Source organism: Erpetoichthys calabaricus, chromosome 8 (assembly GCF_900747795.2).
Source record: "Erpetoichthys calabaricus chromosome 8, fErpCal1.3, whole genome shotgun sequence".
Taxonomy (NCBI): Eukaryota; Metazoa; Chordata; class Cladistia; order Polypteriformes; family Polypteridae; genus Erpetoichthys; species Erpetoichthys calabaricus.
The window spans coordinates 86,671,781-86,693,337 of NC_041401.2; the positions used below are offsets into that span (position 1 = coordinate 86,671,781).

Consider the following 21,557-nt stretch of genomic DNA (forward strand, 5'->3'; position numbering starts at 1 on the left):
GTAAATTAATAATTTATGCAGGCCCTGTTTGTGTGCGTGTAGGAGAGGCCCTGCGATCCAATGGCAGTATGTCCAGAACTGTTTCCTGCACTGCTGCCTGGACAGACTCCAGCATCCCACTGTCCCAAGCCTGAACTGGAGGAAGTGAGTTTTAGAAAGTTACATTAATTCAGACCATACTGCAAAACACACACTGCTTTACTGATTTTTTCAAAACGCAAATATATTCAAAATTGCATTATCCAGTTCAAGGTAAGGAGGAAATGAAGAGTTGTAAAATTTTCCTGTTTTAAGCCAAGAGCAGGGACTCACTAGCGGAGAAACAAATTGTCATCTAATTGAAGGCAATGACGGACTTCTAAATAAAATTAGTTAGAAGAAAAAATTCAGCAGATGAAATCAAAAGAGTTTCGTTTTTTTGTCGTTACTGTTAATAAATATAAGAATTAATGTGCGTCTATCAACAACAGTCACTGTGACGGCTTTTACTTTCAAGCCGTCACCATCAACACTTCAGCATCAACAAACTGACTATAAACAGGCGTGACGTCATACAGCCAGGCGCCTAGCGGATTGGTCGTCTCAGTGGCAACGCCCTTAAATATCGCGTGTGTTTGGGTTTGAGTGAGTATGAGGTCGGAAGTATTCCTGTATGTACCAAATATAATCGGTAAGAAATGTGAATGTTTAGACTAAAATCTTCGGGAGTAGTTGAATGAGCTCTACTTTGTTCTAATTGTACTTACGTAATACTGAAAATTTGCATACTTTACGTATCTTACAAGTTGTCCGCCACTCTCTCTCGCGGCCTCGTATTGACAATCTAACACGCGGACCTGTAAAACTACAGCTGGGCGGTCGTGGACAGATTATCCACAGAAGCCTCATTATTTGTCATGGCACTTTCAGCACATTTTTGCCAACTTTGTTCATATTTAAGAGTATAACAAATGATACGCTAAAAATCGATAGCTATATCATCTAGGCTAATCCGCACATCCAATCCAAAAGGCAGGGGGTCAGTAGCGATCTTCTTTGTATATTCATGGCGTTCTGCCATATACTTTATGAAAGTGTGTGTGTTTACAGTGTATGGTCTGTGTATGTGTGTGCACATGCATACACACTATACACACACACACTTTTACACATCATCATTTGCACATCTCCTTTATAATTGTACGATTCTGCAATTTTGTTTGAAGTTTTTCTTTATAATTTATGCTATTTATGTTATTTGTATGTAATGTTATGTTCCGTTATAAGCAGGTCCAAATCTACCAAGTCAAATTTTTGTATATTAAGTGCTGGCGAACAAAAGGGATTCTAATTCTTATTATTCACTGTGCCATCCTTCATTTTGTTAGTATATGAATGTTTGCTGTATATGGTAAACATTACACTTAGTAATTTGCTGTCATACAGTAATAAGTTTGTGACAATCTAAAATAACACACTTGAGTGGGAGCTGTCACCAGGAAGTTCAGATTAGTTCAGAAACTTGATTAAAGGATACTTTCATTGATTTTATTAACAATGTAAACTCTCTTCAGAAACTCTAATTTTTTTGACAATTCAGCAAAAAAAAATACAAAGTTATAATTTAATACTGCAGTAAATTGTCCATCTTCCCATGGGCTCACCACCTATGGGAGGGGCCAAGGAGGTCGGGTGCAGTGTCAGTTGGGTGGTGGCCGAAGGCGGGGACCTTGGTGGTCCGATCCTCGGCTACAGAAGCTGGCTCTTGGGACGTGGAATGTCACCTCTCTGAAGGGGAAGGAGCCTGAGCTAGTGCGCAAGGTTGAGAGGTTCCGGCTAGATATAGTCAGACTCACCTCGACGCACAGCTTGGACTCTGGAACCAATCTCCTTGAGAGGGGCTGGACTGTCTACCACTCTGGAGTTGCCCCCGGTGAGAGGCTCCGAGCGGGTGTGGGCATACTTATTGCCACCCGACTTGGAGCCTGTACATTGGGGTTTACCCCAGTGGATGAGAGGGTAGCCTCCCTCCGCCTTCGGGTAGGGGGACGGATCCTAACTGTTGTTTGTGCGTATGCACCGAACAGCAGTTAGGAGTACCCACCCTTTTTGGAGTCCCTGGAGGGGGTGCTAGAGGGCATACCTTCTGGGGACTCCCTCGTACTGCTGGGAGACTTCAATGCTCATGTGGGCAATGACATTGAGACCTGGAAGGGTGTGATTGGGAGGAATGGCCCCCCCGATCTGAACCCGAGTGGTGTTTTGTTATTGGACTTCTATGCTCGTCACGGATTGTCCATAACGAACACCATGTTCAAGCATAGGGGTGTTCGTATGTGCACTTGGCACCAGGACACCCTAGGCCTAAGTTCGATGATCGAATTTGTGGTCTGTCGTCGGACTTGCGGCCACATGTCTTGGACACTTGGGTGAAGAGAGGGGCGGAGCTGTCAACTGATCACCACCTGGTGGTGAGTTTGGGTTCGATGGTGGGGGAGGATGCCGGTTAGGCCTGGTAGGCCCAAACGTGTTGTGAGGGTCTGCTGGGAACGTCTGGCAGAGCCCCCTGTCAAAAGTAGCTTCAATTCCCACCTCCGGCAGAACTTCGACCACGTCCCGAGGGAGGTGGGGGACATTGAGTCCGAATGGGCCATGTTCCGTGCCTCTATTGTTGAGACGGCTGACTGGAGCTGTGGCTGTAAGGTGGTTGGTGCCTGTTGTGGCGGCAATCCCCAAACCTGTTCGTGGACACCGGCGGTGAGGGATGCTGTCAAGCTGAGGAAGGAGTCCTACCGGTCCCGTTTGTCCTGTGAGAATCTGGAGGCAGCTAATAGGTACCGGCAGGCCAAGCGGAATGCGGCTTCAGTGGTTGCTGAGGCAAAAACTCGGGCATGGGAGGAGTTTGGGGAGGCCATGGAGAATGACTTTTGGATGGCTTCGAGGAGATTCTGGTCCACCGTCCACATCTCAGGAGGGGGAAGCAGTGCAGTGTCAACACTGTATATGGTGGGGATGGTGCGCTGCTGACCTCGACTCGGGACGTTGTGGGTCGGTGGGGGGAGTACTTCGAAGACCTCCTCAATCCCACTAACATGCCTTCCAATGAGGAAGAAGAGCCTGGGGACTCGGAGGTGGGCTCCCCCATCTCTGGGACTGAGGTCACCGAGGTGGTCAAAAAACTCCTTGGTGGCAGGGCCCCGGGGGTGGATGAGATACGCCCGGAGTTCCTCAAGGCTCTGGATGTTGTAGGGCTGTCTTGGTTGACACGTCTCTGCAACATCGCATGGACATCATGGACATCATCTTTAAGAAGGGGGACCGGAGGGTGTGTTCCAACTACAGAGGGATCACACTCCATAGCCTCCCTGGAAAAGTCATCTATTCGGGGGTTCTGGAGAGGAGGGTCTGTCAGATAGTCGAACCTCGGATTCAGGAGGAACAGTGTGGTTTTCGTCCTGGTCGCGGAACAGTGGACCAGCCCTACACCCTTAGCAGAGTCCTGGAGGGTGCATGGGAGTTCGCCCAACCAGTCTACATGTGTTTTGTGGAATTGGAAAAGGCGTTCGACCGTGTCCCTCGGGGAATCCTGTGGGGGGGTGCTCCGGAAGTATGGGGTACCGGACCCCCTGATAAGGGCTGTTTGGTCCCTGTACAACTGGTGTCAGAGCTTGGTCTGCATTGCAGGCAGTAAGTCGAACCCGTTTTCAGTGACAGTTGGACTCCGCCAGGGCTTCCCTTTGTCACCGATTCTGTTCATAACTTTTATGGACAGAATTTCTAGGCACAGCCAGGGTGTTGAGGGGGTCCGGTTTGGTGGACTCAGGATTGGGTCACTGCTTTTTGCAGATGATGTTGTCCTGTTTGCTTCATCAGGCCGTGATCTTCAGCTGTCTCTGGATCGGTTCGCAGCTGAGTGTGACGCGGCTGGGATGGGAATCCGCACCTCCAAATCCGAGACCATGGTCCTCAGCTGGAAAAGGATGGAGTGCCCTCTCAGGGTTGGGAGCAAGATCCTGCCTCAAGTGGAGGAGTTCAAGTATTTCAGGGTCTTGTTCACGAGTGAGGGAAGAATGGAATGGGAGATCAACAGGCGGATCGGTGCAGTGGTGAAAAAGGACCTGAGCCGTAAGGCAAAGCTCTCAATTTACCAGTCGATCTATGTTCCTACCCTCACCTATGGTCATGAGCTATGGGTAGTGACCGAAAGAACGAGATCGCGAATACAAGCGGCTAAAATGAGTTTCCTCCGTAGGGTGTCTGGGCTTTCCCTTAAAGATAGGGTGAGAAGCTCAGTCATCCGGGAGGGGCTCAGAGTACAGCCGCTGCTCCTCCGTATCGAGAGGAGTCAGATGAGGTGGCTCGGGCATCTGATCAGGATGCCTCCTGGACGCCTCCCTGGTGAGGTGTTCCGGGCACGTCCAACCGGGAGGAGGCCCCGGGGAAAACCCAGGACACGCTGGAGGGACTATGTCTCATGGCTGGCCTGGAAACACCTTGGGATTCTCCCGGAAGAGCTAGAAGAAGTGGCTGGAGAGAGGGAAGTCTGGGCATCTCTGCTCAAGCTGCTGCCCCTGCGACCCGACCTCAGATAAGCAGAAGAGGATGGATGGATGGATGGAAATTGTCCAAATGAAAGTGTGTGTTATGCCCCAGGAACAACACCATGTTTGAAAACCATCCAGTCAATCACACTGCTGAGCTCTAAAACTTTCCTGCATGTGCTTCTTAAACTTGGTTGTTAACGGGTGTTTGGTTGTCTCTGTATTTACATCATTTTAGGAGATTAGAACGCCACACCACACTCTTCCTGAGTAAGGTGATTACATAACTGCACCCCTCTTTGCACCAAGTGCATGCCACACTAGTAGCTTTGTATGGATTTCATGCAATAGTAAATTGCATATATTTTTTACTTATTTTTACATAAAAATTTAATTCATCCATTTATTCACCTGTTTATCCTGTGTAGTTTCATGGGGAGGCAGAGACAATCTTGGGATATTAGTGTGCAAATTAGAAATCAATCCAGGCTACTGTGTCAGTCCATCATCATTCACCTGCTACTGCTTGGGTATGCCGTCGAGCAAGTATTTTGACCTGCCAGATCTGTCTTCTACCAATTTTCTTATTTCCTACTCTGTTGATCAGCCTGCTTATTTAGTTTTTCTTTTCTTTTTCATTTCCCATGTGTTGGAGCGTAGAGATTTCATTGGGTTTCTTCTTAAACGATGACCAGTGAATCTTAGTTGATGCTTTTGTATGGTATCAGTGAGTGATTCTTGCCTAACTTGGTTGAGGATTTCTGTGTTTTGTATGTGGTCTTAGCTTTGATAGCTTCAATGTAGAGCATGTAGTTATAGCATTTGATGGCGAATTGATTGATTTCTTGTTGCTGTTGTTTGTTGATAACCAAGCTCTCACATCCATATAAAAGTATTGACAAACATGAAGTTGTAAAGTGTTGTTTTTTTTTTTGTTTGGTTGGTATGGAGGAGGAGTTCCATATGTTCTTCGGTTTCCAGAAGGCTCCCCACACTTGTGCTTTTCTAATTTTAAGATCCTTTTCTGTTGATCTGACCATAGCTCCCAGGTATTTGAAGTTATCTACCCATTTGATTTTCTGGTTTCCTACTTTGTTTCTACCACATGGTTCCTGGTTAGTCATGCCTTCTGCTTTTGATGTGTTGGTGTGGAGACTAACCCCCATTGCATTCTGTGCTGTGATGTTCAAGTGCCTTTCTGCTTTATTGATATCTCCTTCAAAAAGAGCTATGTCGTTCACAAAGCCCAGATCGTTTATGTTCTTTGCTGTGTGACAAGATGATTGACGTGGATATCCTGTGAAGCCATTTATGCCTTCTTCAGCTTGTTGTTTAATTGTGTTGCTCATGATAAAATCTATGATAATGGTAAATAAAAATGGTACTAAGGTATCGCCTTGTAGTACACCAGTTGTCACCTCGAATTCCAGGGACATGTTTCCGTCTACGAGTACTTAACTTTTAGAGCTGGTGTATAGAACCTTGATTGCATCTACTATCTGTTTTTGGTATTTCATAGTGTTTTAGGATGGCAACCATTTGCTGTCTATTTGTGGAGTCAAACAACTTCTTGAAGTCAATGAATTTTGGGAATAGTGGTAGTTGTTGGTCACTTACATATCATCAGGAGACTCATCGAAAGTGCATCTGTTTGAGGCAACTTCTACCTTTTCTAAAGCCTGCCTGATTTTATTGTAGAATGGTATTGACTGGTTCTCTTATTCTGTTTAGCAGCATGTGATTTTAAGTTTTTGATGCGACTGATTTAATTGTGATGCCCCTACAGTTGCTCATTATTGAGTGGTTTCCCTTCTGTGGTAATGGTACGATGATGTTTGTGAGACACTGTTTTGGTGCTTTATGAGTTGTGTACACCTTATTGCATATGCACCACACTTGTTCTTCAACCCACTGTCCTCCATACTCGAGCGCTTCTGCTGTTATTGAGTAATCTGTGCCAGGTGCAATATTGTTTTTAAGTTTACTGATTGCTTTCTTTGATCCTCTAACGTTATTGGACCAATTTCAATGCTGAGGTCATTCTCTCTTAGAAGGATTGGTTCATCTGTTGTATCCAGTGATCATGTCTCTGGGACATTGAGTAGATCTTTAAAATATATGGCCCATTCTCCCATAAGTTAACGGTTGTGCTTGCTGTGGCACTGTCTGCTTTCTTAAACTTGGTGGCTTGGTTGGTAGAGTGGGTTCTACTGAGTTATTTGATGATTTCCCATGTAATTCCCCAAGATATGATGTAAGCCTTGAGTGGTTCCATTGGCTTTTGTTTGTCCAATGTCAACATTTTCAGAGCTAGAATCATATTGGTTTCCTCCTCACCATCATGGATCCATGAGACTGGATCTGTTGGCAGGTTTTCAAGTTGCTTTGTGTCTTTTCTTTTGCATTTTTCTGAGTCACTACAAGTTTTGAATGTTCTTGTTGGCTGACTGGGCCTAATGATTCCGTTTACACCAGTGCAGTTTCGACTGACTGGAAACCCTCCTCTTTAATCCTGACTTTGGACAGGCTAAGCATTTCTATCCCTGAAGCATGTTTGTCGCCCCAGGTGTTAACAAGAACTGCCTAGTTAAGTGTCAGTCTGCTGCAGATAAATTAATGAAGCTTTAAAATTTAATATCACTACTAAAAAGGTGTACATTTTATTTATAAATAAACTTAAATTAATAAATAACTTTAAAAGCAATAGCAGAAGGCAGATTTTCTCTGTTTTAACTTCCTGTCTAACATTCTGCTTTTCTATTTCTCTAGGGTACTTCAGGATTATATTATTGCTGACTTCTTGGGGCTTCCTCAGCTATCCCCAAATATTTCTGCCCTGTTACTTATGGTTCGTAATTCTTGATGGTAAATAGAATTTGTTTCATATGGACCAATATAGAGTATGCTTTAGTAATGAAAGAAAATGGAAATCAATCCAACAATATTTATATTTAAAATACACGTAATTGTTAAAAGCGCAGGTACGTTGAGTTACTTGCTCAGGAGTATATAGTAACCTTCACAGTTCTGAAGTCTGTTGAATTATCCACAGTTTAACTAAGCCACAGAATCAAGTCTTAAATCAAGCATCATATTCATTGTACTCATTTTGTGTATTCATTGACTCCCCTCAGTTACCAGTTGGTAGCTTTTGCAGGTGAAAAGTAAATGACTATATCATGTTTTGGATGAATTGAAGCTTTGTAGTTCAATGTTCTTGTGCAAATACATCTTCCATGAAATGTTTTTATTAATGTACTGATTTTTACATTTATTTTCACTGGGTTTTATTGCGTTTTATATATCGGATTACAGTAATTTATTAAAACAAAATGAATACTTTATAAAAATGTATGTTTAAAGTAATTAGGTAAAACTAAACACTCAACATCACTCCTTTCACAGGCTTGGATGGGTATGCAGCCCGCTATCTTGGGCAGGTTTCAGAATTCGGAGCCTGGTTAGATGTTGCTATTGATAATCTGGGAAGGGGAATGCTGTGGAGTGCACTATTTCAGGTACAAAATACTGATTATTTTATTACAAAAATTTGTGTGTGTGTCATTGTTTGAATGTATATTTGTATTGTGACCACTAGGGGCGTTCTCAGACCCAAAACCCTCAGACATAACTGCAGTTACAACCTGTCCAGGGTTCAAAAGACTTTTTTGTTTTGTTTCTTTTTTAATATATATAAAGCACTTAAAGGTCACTGCAGTGGGGTGGTGCCCTGCCCAGGGTTTGTTGCTGCCTTGCGCTCTGTGTTGGCTGGGATTGGCTCCAGCAGACCCCCGTGACCCTGGGTTAGGATATAGCGGGTTGGACAATGACTGACTGACTTACTGACCTGAAGGTCAAATTGAGCCATCTTAAAGCAAGGAAGCCTTCTCCTTGAAGCTCTCCCTGTTATCTCTTAAGAAACCCAGCAGGGACCACAACTACCATGCAGTCCTGCAGGTGTGCATATGGCAGATCCATCAGAGGGCTACTGCCACCCACTCAGCATTCTGGTGAAGCACATGGCACTGGGAAACAGTCTCCTTCCACTCTTCCAGTATAATGTTATCCTCACCAGAAAAGGGAATGCTCACATTCTCAGCTGGGACTCCTCCATTATAAGGGCCTCCTGACTGGGTAAAGAATTATGAGTTCATGTCCTCTATTACTGTAAGTATGTATACATACAGATGACCCCCAAGTTATGAAAAAGTTTAATCCCTGTTGTTCTTCTTAACCAAATTTTGATATGGCTGGTCTGGGACTAGATAGATAGATAGATAGATAGATAGATAGATAGATACTTTATTAATCCCGATGGGAAATTCACATTCTTCAGCAGCAGTTTGACGATAAATTGATTTTATTGATTTATTCGAAATTTTGAGTTAGGGCAGTGTGTAAAAATAAAAATCTAGATTCACTTTAACCTGGGTAATGATAGAACACTTGGTCAAACTGTTCCACCCCCTCGCACACAAACACTGTAGCAAGATGGCAGCACATGCATAAACAAGTGAGGAGATTGTGTCTAAAACTGGCAGTGTCTCCTCTGTCATTTGGAAGTGGTTTGATTATGCAAAGTCTGATGTCGAGTAAACCACTGTAAAGTCTGTGGCAACTAAAGGTAGCAGTACAACAAACTTATTCCAGGATCTCCATCAGAGGCATGCAGCCAAGTGGGAGAGACATGTAGCTCTGCAAAATGCACAACCTAGCGGCAGCCCTGCAACAACTACTAAAAAGCAGATAACAAATGCAGTGTCATTGTTCCAGACACAGATGGCAATCACCTTCATTGGTGGAGGCACCACCAATCAGACTTGCAAAAACTTGGTGATCTGGCCAATAAATATCTCTAAATCCCTGATAGAAGTGCTCCATCAGAAAGGGTCTTCAGTGTGAGGGGCAGCATTGTAACATGCCACAGAGAATGCCTCAAGTCAGAGGCAGTAGACAGGTCTATATTCCTTGCCAAAAAAAAAAAACAAACTGTTAAACCTTTAAATGACACTAAAAGCACCTCACACAAGATTATTATTTTCCTATTTGTTTTGTTTAGAATAGTTTTATTTTGGGGATATAAGACCTGGGATTAATAAAGTATCTATCTATCTATCTATCTATTTTCTCTAGGAGGTTATTTATTTATTCTGATTTGTTAACTTGCTTGTGTTTACACTTTATTGATCCCCATAGGGAAAATTTATCTTTTGAACTTTACCCTAACAACTACACCAATGCTAACAACTACAAGTAGTAAGCAGGGACCAAACAACATTTAGGGAACAATTCCACTTGTAAAGCCACTTCCACTACAAAAAAAAAACAAACAAAGACAAATAATGTGAGTGATACTCTTAAACATTTTGTTTGCTTTCATTGTTAAAAAGAAAACCACAATTATTTGAATAATAAATGTTTATAGAGTTTACAAAGAAAAAGATCAATTCAAATTGTTAATTAAGTGTAGGTGTGAAAAAATCCAAGATTTTATTTTTAGGCCATATTGCTCAGTCCTATCTGGGACATGTACTTAGGATTTTGGGGATTACAAACTGCATGTTCTTCATCTGCTCTGCTAAACGGGCAGCTCCTTACCTGTGACGGAACTTATCGTGTGGCTACGTGTGTTGTAGTTCCTGAGAGATTGTGGAGTATCACCACCTCATCCCTGCAGCTATTCCCATTGAGGCGACGCAGCTGGGATGCAAACTTAGGATGCTGGGAATTACAAGCAGTGCGTTCTAATGCTCTAGCTAAAAAGCCACCTGTCAGTCTAGCGGCTTACATGTGATTGAGATTACTGCTTAGTTGTGCATCCTGCTGGGTATGTACAGCTACACATGCACACAAAAACACAAAATGGTGACAAAGTCTGTAGTGTTGCAGTACTATTCCTCAGTGTTAGTCACAGCTGCTATGTATTCATTTGTGTCAGAACTAGTTTACTACTTTTTGTAAGTTAAAAAAAAAAAAGTCCCTATATCAAAATTTAGTTGAAAAAATGTGGGTGTTTTATGTCTTTATTCATATGTTTGGAATTGCCATAATTTTGGACCATCCTAGACAGATGACAAACATATTTGTCTTACACAGTCATGTTATGTCTTTAGGATTGGATTGTCAATAGAAAAAGACACATCTTACAGTTCCAAACATTCCTTTTGCAAAAAGTGAAACGATACAATAAGATTTTTTTTAATGTCCTTAAAGAAAGAAACTAACATAGTAATAGACAACTTTCAAGTTGAAAAATGAGAAATCTTTGTAGGCGTATAACCTAGTGCTTGATTATCCAAAAATAACAAACAGATGATAATGTTCAGCGACATAATGTGTAGGTTGAACCAAAGTGAAGAACTGAAACGGGAACATCTATGTAATGGGAATAAACCTGTACAGGGGACATGCATACTAAAAAGGTCAGGTTGTGGTACATGTACAGGTTTCAACTAGAGTTCTTAAACCATAGCAAAACTTAACATGATCATCCTGCATCAACAAAGACAAAAACAGTCAGGCAAGGCTGAGGACTAGAAATGCAGTGGTCAGGCAACAGAAACTTAATTCCCTTTGCAGTTGGAAGATGACCAGCACTGCTAGCAGTGAAGAAGTGACAGAAACTGCATTTCCACAAATTAAATTGGCATTTTGATCAAAATTGATGATTGAGAAGTACAGGAAGATTCTTATCCATCACGCAGTATCTGAAGTTAGGTGTCTTATTGGTCCCATTCTGCAGCATGTCAATGACACCAAATACAGGGCCAAGAACATTAAAATATGCGTCAAAAGAGCAACAGGAACTCCTCTAAAAGATGGTAAGCCTCCACAGAGCTCTGATCTTAACAATATTAAGCCAGACTGGGACTGTTTGGACAGACAAGAAGCAAAGTTAAGGCAGCCAAAGCCTACAGTGGAACTGTGGCAAGTTCTCCATTAGGCTTGGAGCAACCTACAACGTGAGTAACTTCAGAAACTGAACGCAAGTGAATCAAAGAGAATTGCTGCTGTATTTAAGGCAAAGGGTGGTCACCCCAAATGCTGATTTAGTTTGTTTTGTTACTGGTCACGTCACTTTCTAGGAGGTTTATTGATTATTAACAACTATGCATGGCATTATTTTTAAAAGCATTCCTGGTTTACAGCATTTATTTCACAAGTGCCTAAGGTGTTTGCACAGTACTCTATACATATATTTGCATAAAACAAAGTAAAAGTGTAGTAATGGTTAGTAGTGTGTATTGTTCATACATTTGTTTTTGTGTGACACATTTTTAATGTGTAAAGTTACTTTTAGTGTAATGTGCACTGATCTGCAAACATTACTATTCATAGAATGACATGTTAAGATTTTTATTTTATCAGCAATATGTGTTCTGATAATGTTTTCTTTATTTTTTATAGGGTGGCTGTTTCATTTCAGCCTTAGAATGGTGTGTCTTTGTCTGTACCCACAGCTCAATGGGTGCCGAGTGGAAGAGCAGATTTGTGAGCAGCCCCTGGTGGGTGCACAGAGTTATGGCAAATGGTATCATTTCTTATGTACTTATTTGTCCAGTATTTTTTGTTTAAAATGATTTCTATATAACAAGCACACAGTACAATTATATACAATTTTTTTGTAGCTGGAGCACAATGTTTAAGTGACTTGATTTTAGAAGTAAGTTCTTGCTTGTAAGTAAAACCGTAACACATAATCAAGTGCCTTTTGAAGATTCGCCAAGCAGCGTTTGGAATTCTGATATTTTTTTCTTTGGAAAGATAATTTTGTCAATTCACTTTTATTTTCTAATCTTAATACATAATTTGCCTGCCTCCTCACTTACTCATGTCCGCCCGAATCCGAATGCGCAGTCGCCTTCTGTGCAGCTGCACGAAAAACCTTACGAGACTGACATCCAACCCCAACATCGCGGCAGGTGGTAGATTTACGGCCGCAAAAATTCAAAGAGAAAGGCGACTTCGATTAAAGCTCTAGAGGCCTGAAAGGCGATTTCAACTACAGCTCGAGGCCTAATTACGCATTCATTCAATACACCTATATCAGGTTTGTGGTGCTTATACTTATTACTATTCCATATTGTACTGGAACATTCATCATTCAATATTATACTATAGGCCTGGAAAATTCATCAACTAACAGTACAAGCCTGTACAGTAATGAGTAAAGTGGACTACAATCATTACAAAACAACTTCTTTGTCACTTATCATTAGTTCTTCATACACTGCTGACACAAACTCGTGCCCATTTCATCTTACTTTATCGAAACGGGCTCTGTGTCTAGTTTATATATAGTAATCATCAATGATATAATTAACATAGTTTGTTTAATCTTGTGAGTATGTGCCATAATGCATCTTTTGATCAGTGTATTCTTATTCTAATATTAGTCCTTTTTCACTCTTTATCACTTTAGGTTTTAAAACCACTCTTGGTGCGTTTGTGATTGCTGGACTCCATCTGCTGCCTGTTTGGTTATATTCATTTTTCACAGGAGTGTTGACAGACCCCCTTTACCTACCTCATATACTGCAGTGGGTTGGAATTGTTGTTCTTTCTGCTGGCAGGCTATGGTGCCTGGCCATTGAGGTATAAATATTTAGTTTTAAATCTCCACAGAAACTAAAAAGCAAGTTAAGCTTCATACAACATATAGCTGTTTAATGCAAATATGACAACAAGCTTTTCAGTTTTTCATGTAAATATAGTGCTGCCCTCCTTATATCCTAAGCGAATCTCAACTTACCTGACATAAGTGGCGTTGTATTACACATTTGGCACAGAGTGTGGCTAAACAAGAAGGTGTGTCTTGTTATTTTTAAATAAATATGGTCCAAATTTTGCCTATTAGGAAAAGAGGACTAAGCTTCATTACTTTTTATTGTAAGAAGCAGTTTGAGAAACTGAATGTGAAAATCTAGTGCTGTTTATTACTAGACAGTTTTACTACAACATATCTATAATTGAAATGGATGCAGTTTGTTTCATTAACAATCATCTGCCATTGCTAAATGTCAGTAAACAACAGGACAGCTTCAGCAAAGCGATACTCAAACTATTTCAATCATTAATTATGTTTATTCGAAGGAGAGACCAGGTGTAAATGTTAGATATGAAAACATATAACCTGAATGATTCAAATCGGGGTTCATATCAGGTGACTATGACTTTGGTTGTTGCAGTCTTTGTTTTCTTAAACCAGGCACATTGCTTAGTAGTGGGGGGGCGGTCTGTAGGTGACAAAGTCTGACCAAGTTGACTTCTTCAGCAGTTGTTTCTCTTTCTCTTATTCTCCTAATGCTTATTTCAATATCTTGTGATTTTATAGATATTTGTTGACTGCCTTATGTAAGATATTGCATTAATCAGAAATTTCAGACAACTGATATGTTTCCATGGTCTATTTGACTGTTAATTAACGTATATACTTGTGTTTAAGTTCTCCCGCAGATAAGTCGGGGCTTGATTTTACCGTATTATTTCCAGTATTTTGTAATGTCAGTTGTATAAGTCAAATGTGGAAAACTCACGCTACTGGTCCTAGAGATTATACAATACAATGCAATACAGTAATCCCTCCTCCATCGCGGGGGTTGCGTTCCAGAGCCACCCGCGAAATAAGAAAATCCGCAAAGTAGAAACCATATGTTTATATGGTTATTTTTATATTGTCATGCTTGGGTCACAGATTTGCGCAGAAACACAGGAGGTTGTAGACAGACAGGAACGTTATTCAAACACTGCAAACAAACATTTGTCTCTTTTTCAAAAGTTTAAACTGTGCTCCATGACAAGACAGAGATGACAGTTCCGTCTCACAATTAAAAGAATGCAAACATATCTTCCTCTTCAAAGGAAACGGAGAAGAAAGCAAACAAATCAATAGGGCTGTTTGGCTTTTAAGTAGTATGCGAAGCACCGTGCAGCATGTCGCTTCACGAAGCAGCTGCACAGAAGGTAGCAACGTGAAGATAATCTTTCAGCATTTTTAGACGAGCGTCCGTATCGTCTAGGTGTGCGAACAGCCCCCCTGCTCAATCCCCCTACGTCAGGATCAGAGAAAGTCAGCGCAAGAGAGAGAGAGAGAGAGAAAAGTAAGTTGGGTAGCGTCCCTTGTATGAAATCAACTGGACAAACCAACTGAGGAAGCATGTACCAGAAATTAAAAGACCCATTGTCCACAGAAATCCGCGAACCAGCAAAAAATCCACGATATATATTTAAATATGCTTACATATAAAATCCGCGATAGAGTGAAGCCGCGAAAGGCGAAGCGCGATATAGCGAGGGATTACTGTACAGTTTATTTTTGTATAGCCCAAAATCACACAGGAAGAGCCGCAATGGGCTTTAACAGGCCCTGCCTCTTGACAGCCCCCCAGCCTTGACTCTCTAAGAAGATAAGGAAAAACTCCCAAAAAAAACCTAGTAGGGAAAAAAATGGAAGAAACCTTGGGAAAGGCAGTTCAAGAGAGACCCCTTTCCAGGTAGGTTGGGCGTGCAGTGGGTGTCAAAAGAAGGGGGTCAATACAATACAATACACAGAACAGAACAAATCCTCAATAAAAAATTAAAAAAATTTTTAGAAGTACGGAGCAGAATTTAACAGTAGATGATATCACATAATAAGATTTAGATAATTTTTAGACTCCTGGAGACCTCATCCATCAAGCTGCCTCCCCCATTTGGCCATTCCACGGCTGAAACAATGTTGGGCCAGCCAATCCGATGAAAAGACCCCTCTTTCTCACGATTCCTGTGATCCTCCATCAGGGATGACTTTACCTTAGGCAAGCAAAACAACTTGGCAGGTGGGCCGTGGCACCAAGTGCCACATTTGAGTACCGAGAAGAGAAACCGATTAGGTGAGGGTTAGTATCCAATTATAACTATCATGTTACTTACGTTTTAGTGCTAATGACTAACAACAGAGATGCAGTCTGTACAGTTAATCAGCAGCTCTAGTCAGGATATGCTAAACTGAAGTAGTGAGTCTTCAGCCAGGATTTAAAAGCTGAGACCGAAGGGGCATCTCTTATAGTAGCAGGCAGACCATTCCACAGTTTAGGGGCCCTGTAACTAAAAGCTCGACCTCCCATTGTTATTGCTTAATGTGCGCTGTGGTTTGTAAGTCATGATAAGTTCAGACAAGTAAGCTGGACCTCGGCCATTTAATGCTTAATATGTTAAAAGAAGGATTTTGTGTTCGTATTTTCTTGTTCTTGTAGTAATTCTTGCAGCCACATTTTGTATTAACTGGAGGCTGTATAAAGAACAGTTTGAACATCCAAAAAAAAAAAAAAAAAATTATGATATGCTATACCCACCTGAGAGAGTAACCATTGAGCACACTGCCTTTTTTTTCTATGTATTGTGCCTATGTGACCACACGGTAATACCCAAACTATTCTGAAGCGCCGTTTGCACTGATTTGTGTTTTTTTGTATCTCACACTCTCATACACCTTTAACATAAGAGCATCCCTTATCTATGAGGGAGCGTTCGATCAGAAGAAAATCTGAAGCTGGTTTTAAATTAAGCTGTTGAAGTGGCAAAAGAAATTGGTAACTGCACTGCTGCAACAAAATTTGATGTGTCTGAGAAACTGATGCGAGATTGGAGGACGCAAGAAAATGTAAAAAAAAAAATAATAATTGTATTTTTGAACGGGCGTATAAGTCGGGGTCTGACTTTATGATTGATTTTTCGAGTTTCAAGACCCAACTTATACGCTAGTATATATGGTAAGTTACTTTAACATGAACTGATTTAACATGAAACATGTTAATCTTAAAGTCCTAAGCCTCCACTTCACTTATTCTTACCAGCACACTCACAGTGGTCACTTTCTTTAAGCGCAAACGTATACATTCTAATAAACAATGACACTGTTTTAACAATTATATATTGATTTTTCCCAGAATTCTTGCCCGTCTGTGGCGTACACCCAGAATTTTATCTAATCCCAAATTTGAAAAATTACCTCATGAATATCAATGAGCTAATGAGGCCATTTGTACCTGACTGCCCTTTCAGTTACAGAACATTTCCCACATGAGCTCTGACCCCACAACTTGAGTCTTTATCTAAATAATTCTAAAATAAAAGTACAGAAATTAAAAATATTATGAGTCATATTTAGCATATGGTAAAAGCACAATTTTCCAACAGCATTACAGTAACATTGGACTAAACCAGTCATAAAAGAACATACCAAGCTTTTAGTTATCAAATTTTTAAAAAATTTTTTATTATTGAACTAGGATAGTATTTTATTTGTAATATAATTGAAACAGTGGATAAAGTGAAAATACTTGCTTAAAGAAACAATTTGGATTTTCCAAATCCCACTCATCTAGTCATCCATAGAAGTACTTGCCTTCTCATTACAGTCCCAGTGTTTATTTAGATGTTCAGTATTGTGGAAAAACACATTTCATCTTTAAAAATCGTATCTAAGCATGCGCATGTGGGCCAGTGGGAATTATGTCCAACTTGAGGGGTCTGCTCACAAATGTGGCTTTCTTCCAGTACAAAGAGAATTTCCATGGGCACTGTTTAGGTGGGAGGGAAAAATCACCTATACTTGTATGTTAGATATCCAAAAGTAGAGTAAATGTGGCCATTGAGGGTTCATGCTGGATTGTACATGTTGAGTCGGATCTTCCTTCATTTTAGTGTTTCAAAAAATATTAACACCTTCAGCGAGGAGAGTTTTCTTCTCTTGGTTCATATGCATGGTGGCATGTGGCACAGTTTCACTAGAAAATTACTGTAACTTGACTTGCTAAACAGGAAATTTAATAATAGGTAACAGACAGCTGTGAATAGAGCAGGAATGACATTACATGTGCTTTAGAACATCTCAAGTGAATATCTATATATATAATTCACTAAGCCAGAAGACAAGTAGCCAACCATGGAAAGCACGCCGGAATGGGCGTGGGTTCACTAAGCCGCCGACAAGTAAGACACCCATGGCGCACGCAGGAAGGAGCCACGCCCACCAACTCTAAGACCATTGGATGCGACGACAACTCGCAGAGCCACGCCCACCAACTCGGACGCGACGACACAGAAAAAACGGCGTCATTTATATTCGTCTGTCGTAGAGGCCACATGCACCTCCGAGCCACGTTGACTGTTCATAGACGCATGTTTCTCACGGAGGTCAATCGCCATATGCAGCGTGTAAAACGGGTTTGCGAGGGGTATCCCATGGGATCCTTAAAACAATCCTTTACAACTGAGGTTAAAACACAATGAAGTAAGCAGTCTTTAAAAACCAATACGCCCTGTGCCTCTGTTTCATTAGCGTCGGCTGTCCTCCAATTGTAAGTCACGGACAATTGTATGTTTCCCTCTCAAAACACAATGAAGGAAGCAGTCTTTAAAAATCAATAAACCCTGTGCCTCTGTTTCATTAGCGTCTCACCTGCTTCATCCAATGGTCTTAAAGTTGGTGGCCGGGGCTCCGTGAGTTGCTCTTGGGAGTGGGCACATGACCAGGGGTTGCGTAAGCTTAGAGAACGAGGGTGGAGGGGGGAGGACCAGGTAAGAAGAGGCATGTCTTCAGCGGAACTGAATCGCTGAATGACCGTGCGACGACGGTCGGCTGGCAAAAACTGGCTGACAAAAGCGTGTGCATTATACTTACTGAAAGGAGCGTTACGGATTTTGCAAATGTTCATTTTTTTCCCTCCTTTTAAACAACTGTGTCTTTCCGGAAGTGTTCAGCAATCGATATATTATTTTTGCGGCGTTTGCCTGCAGGACCACGTGCAGCGAGTGAGCGACAGAGAGAGCGAGAGCGTGTGACACACACACACATACAGGCACCAGCGCACGCGGGAGAGAAAGCGTGCTGGACACAGGAATAATAATACTTCGTTACACTGATATACCGATACTGATTCTCAGTATTCAAAGCGTTATCCACACAGGAAGGAACCGGGAAGCAAACACACAATCTTCCAGTCTCCTTACCGCAAAGCAGCAACACTACTACAGCCCCACAACGCAGTTAGAAAATACACCGGGCTTGAATTTGTTTTCACTTCTGTGCATAGCATAGCATGTTACTTTTCTTGGTGCTTATTACATTACGGATGTTTCACATGTACATTGTTTCCCCTGTGCTTAAAAGACATTTAAAAAGTGTTTCTCAACTACGCCATGGTCTTAATGTTGGTGGGCGGATCTCCGTGACTTGCCCTTGCAAGCGGACACATGACCAGGGGGTGTGTAAGCTTAGAGAACGAAGGTGGACGGGGGAGGACCAGGTAAGAAGAGGCATGTTTGTCTCGGAACTGAATTGCTGAATGAAATTAAACGCGTGTGCATTGTACTTACTGAAAGCACTGTTAACGGATTTTGCAAATGTTCATTTTTTTCCCTCCTTTTAAACAACTGTGTCTTTCCGGAACTGTTCAGCTATCAATATTATTTTTGCGGCGTTTGCCTACAGGACCACGTGCAGCGCGAGAGCGTGTGACACACACACACGGACAGACAGACGCGCGCTGGACACATAGGAATAATAATACTTCGTTGCATTGATATAGCGGTGTTCTCAGTATTCAAAGCACTATCCACACAGGAAGGAACCGGGAAGCGAACACACAATCTTCCAGAGTCACCTTACCGCAAAGCAGCAACACTACTACAGCCCCACAACGCAGTTAGAAAATACACGGGGCTCGAATTTGTTTTCACTTTTGTAGATAGCATTGTTGCAATTTTACTTTTCTTGGTGGCTTATTACATTACGGATGTTTCACATGTTCATTGTTTCTCAACTGTGACTACAAGTACTGACAACTGTGTCGTTCAGGAAGTGATCACCCATCAATACATAATTATGCGGCGTGCTACGCCGCGGGTTGGCTAGTTTCAGTTAATTCCTGCTGAATATTTTTGGTATTCAGTATTAATCCCCAAGTGGAAATTTTCTTTTTGCATGACCTTTGGATGACACGGTGCAGCCTTAGCCATTGTACAGTAGCCCTGGTGCAATTTTCACGTTAAGGGCTTTGCTTAAGGAACCAGCAGAGAAGGATCCCTTCTGACAGTAGCGGAACTGGCTACCCTTCAAGATACCAGTGTAGAACTTGAGCTTCAGAGCCACCACTCCGCCTTATTATTATAAATCCTAAGAGGAATAATCACTTATGTCCGCCTGTTTTGCCAGCCTATTTATGCACTTCATGGTCCATGTGAACAGGAGTCTGCTGAGGCAGAAGCAGGCACAAGATAACTTTAAGAGAAACACCATGTTGTCATAAGGCACATGCAAACCCAGTCACACATGCTGACAGTGGTTCAAAGTAGATTTACAGAGAGCAGCATGTATTAGGAAAATAGGAAGAAAGCTGCACAGATGAACATAAAACTGTAAAGAAATGGTACAGCAACCCACAGCCGAGCTAGGGCGCAGTCCCTGGGCCTGGAGAGCACACTCCTTATGAGAAGGTGAAGAATTGTGAGGGTAGATTACAAGTGCCGAGTCATTTTATGATTAAGAGGAGACATGATTAAAGTTTTCAAAATTATGAAGGGAATTAGTACAGTGGATCAAGACTGTCAGTTGGAAACTTGTTAAGGGTAAAGGTCGCACAAACATTAGGAAGTTTTTCTTTACACAGAGAACTACAGACACTTGGAATAAGCTACCAAGTAGTGTGGTAGACGGTAAGACGTTAGGATCACATTAGTGGATAGGACTGGTGAGCTTTGTCGGGTTGAATGGCCTGTTCTCATCTACATTGTTCTAATGCATAGCAATGGTGGCTATTACACGTCAGTGTGTGCCAGATCCACACAGTTTTATGCTAACAATATCATGACATAAGGGTTACTTTTGCTTTTATTAAGTTGAAATTTGTCATTTTGTTTTTTCTTGCAGATTTGGTGCATTTGGACACATATCAAGTTCCTTACAAGATAACAAAGCATCAGCGTACATCAGATTTATTTCCAGACAACAGAGTCAATTTTTGAGTTTACCAAACGTCAAATAGCTGGAAAAGCATATTTCAAAATAAAGCTTGTAACATCTCTGACCATATTATAGTGCTCAACATAACTGATGTCCAACAAGAATGTACTGTAGTTCCTACCCATCAGAACTTTAAAGTTCAAGGGAATACGGTGACACTGAAGTCAAGACTTTGTTCCAGTGCCACATTTGCAGAGAATCTGCATAATTGCTTGACAGGTTTACAATATTAAACGTTTAAATGGTTTATGTTGTGTATTTTTAGTTATGTTGATTAAAATCTAAACGCAAGTTAATGTTATTCAGGTAGTCAGCTGTTGGCTTGTTCAATGACTCTGTCATTTTTACTTTATGTTTAAAAAAAAAAAAAAAAAAAATTGGGTTTTGACTGTGAAAGAATTCACACCTTTGCACATTTTTCCAGTTTCCCGATTTAAAACATGTGCTTGTTTCATTGACGGCCGCACAAAGTTGTACATATTTTATTATGAGCTTGGGAAGTTAGAAGTTCAGGAAGTCTTCAAAAGAGTAGTTAAGACTAATTGTCAAAGGCAAGCAGGGTTCATGACTGAGCTTGGTTCCCATGAAGAGCATCCTCTTCTGTCACCTTCACCCTCTGCCAGTCTCCTTTGGAATCCCTGATGCTAAGTGTGTCCAGTAGTTCATCCTGGTTTAGTTTAATCTGAATTAAAAACTACAGTAATTACATTAAATAAACAAAAAAACTGAACTTCACCCTCAAGTTTCCAAAGTAAATACTGGTCGACAACATACTGAGGTGGAGTCATTTTTAGCAAATTTGCACTGAAGAATATAAACAACTTTACCCACTATGGTAGGAAACAGGTTAATTGATTAAGCCTTTTCACATCGTCTGGTCCTGGTCTCACAAACGTTTTCTGCTGAATAGCTGAAGCACTTGGAGAAGATTTTGTGTTTATTGCAGTTTTAAGTTTAAATGAATACTTCACCCAAAAATTATATTTTTGTATATGTTACCTACCCTATGTAGTTTGTAATGATGGAAACATGAG

At 41.3% G+C, this 21,557-nt stretch overlaps 1 protein-coding gene across 2 annotated transcripts; it reads left to right on the top strand.

Annotated features, from left to right (window-relative positions):
• The first annotated feature begins 572 nt into the window (after positions 1–572).
• Positions 573–20,793, top strand: si:ch1073-145m9.1 (CDP-diacylglycerol--inositol 3-phosphatidyltransferase). Of its 2 annotated transcripts, XM_028807044.2 has the most exons (6): positions 574–670; positions 7,290–7,385; positions 7,926–8,038; positions 11,928–12,051; positions 12,943–13,115; positions 20,431–20,793. In XM_028807044.2, the coding sequence occupies exons 1-6, from the start codon at positions 631–633 to the stop codon at positions 20,470–20,472; spliced, it is 588 nt and encodes a 195-aa protein (XP_028662877.1). In that variant the 5' UTR covers positions 574–630; the 3' UTR covers positions 20,473–20,793. The 2 variants fall into 2 exon arrangements, with proteins under 2 accessions (XP_051786768.1, XP_028662877.1); XM_051930808.1 differs by lacking the exon at positions 20,431–20,793 and having other exon boundaries at positions 573–670; positions 11,928–12,025; positions 12,943–13,093.
• Positions 20,794–21,557: the final 764 nt, after the last annotated feature.

What these genes read in the sequence shown, in the direction of transcription:
- si:ch1073-145m9.1 (XM_028807044.2), top strand. Translation starts at nt 631, where the DNA reads ATGAGGTCGGAAGTATTCCTGTATGTACCAAATATAATCG. An exon ending in GTATGTACCAAATATAATCG is followed by an intron (nt 671 to 7,289) that starts GTAAGAAATGTG and finishes CTATTTCTCTAG; the next exon opens with GGTACTTCAGGATTATATTA. An exon ending in TGTGGAGTGCACTATTTCAG is followed by an intron (nt 8,039 to 11,927) that starts GTACAAAATACT and finishes TATTTTTTATAG; the next exon opens with GGTGGCTGTTTCATTTCAGC.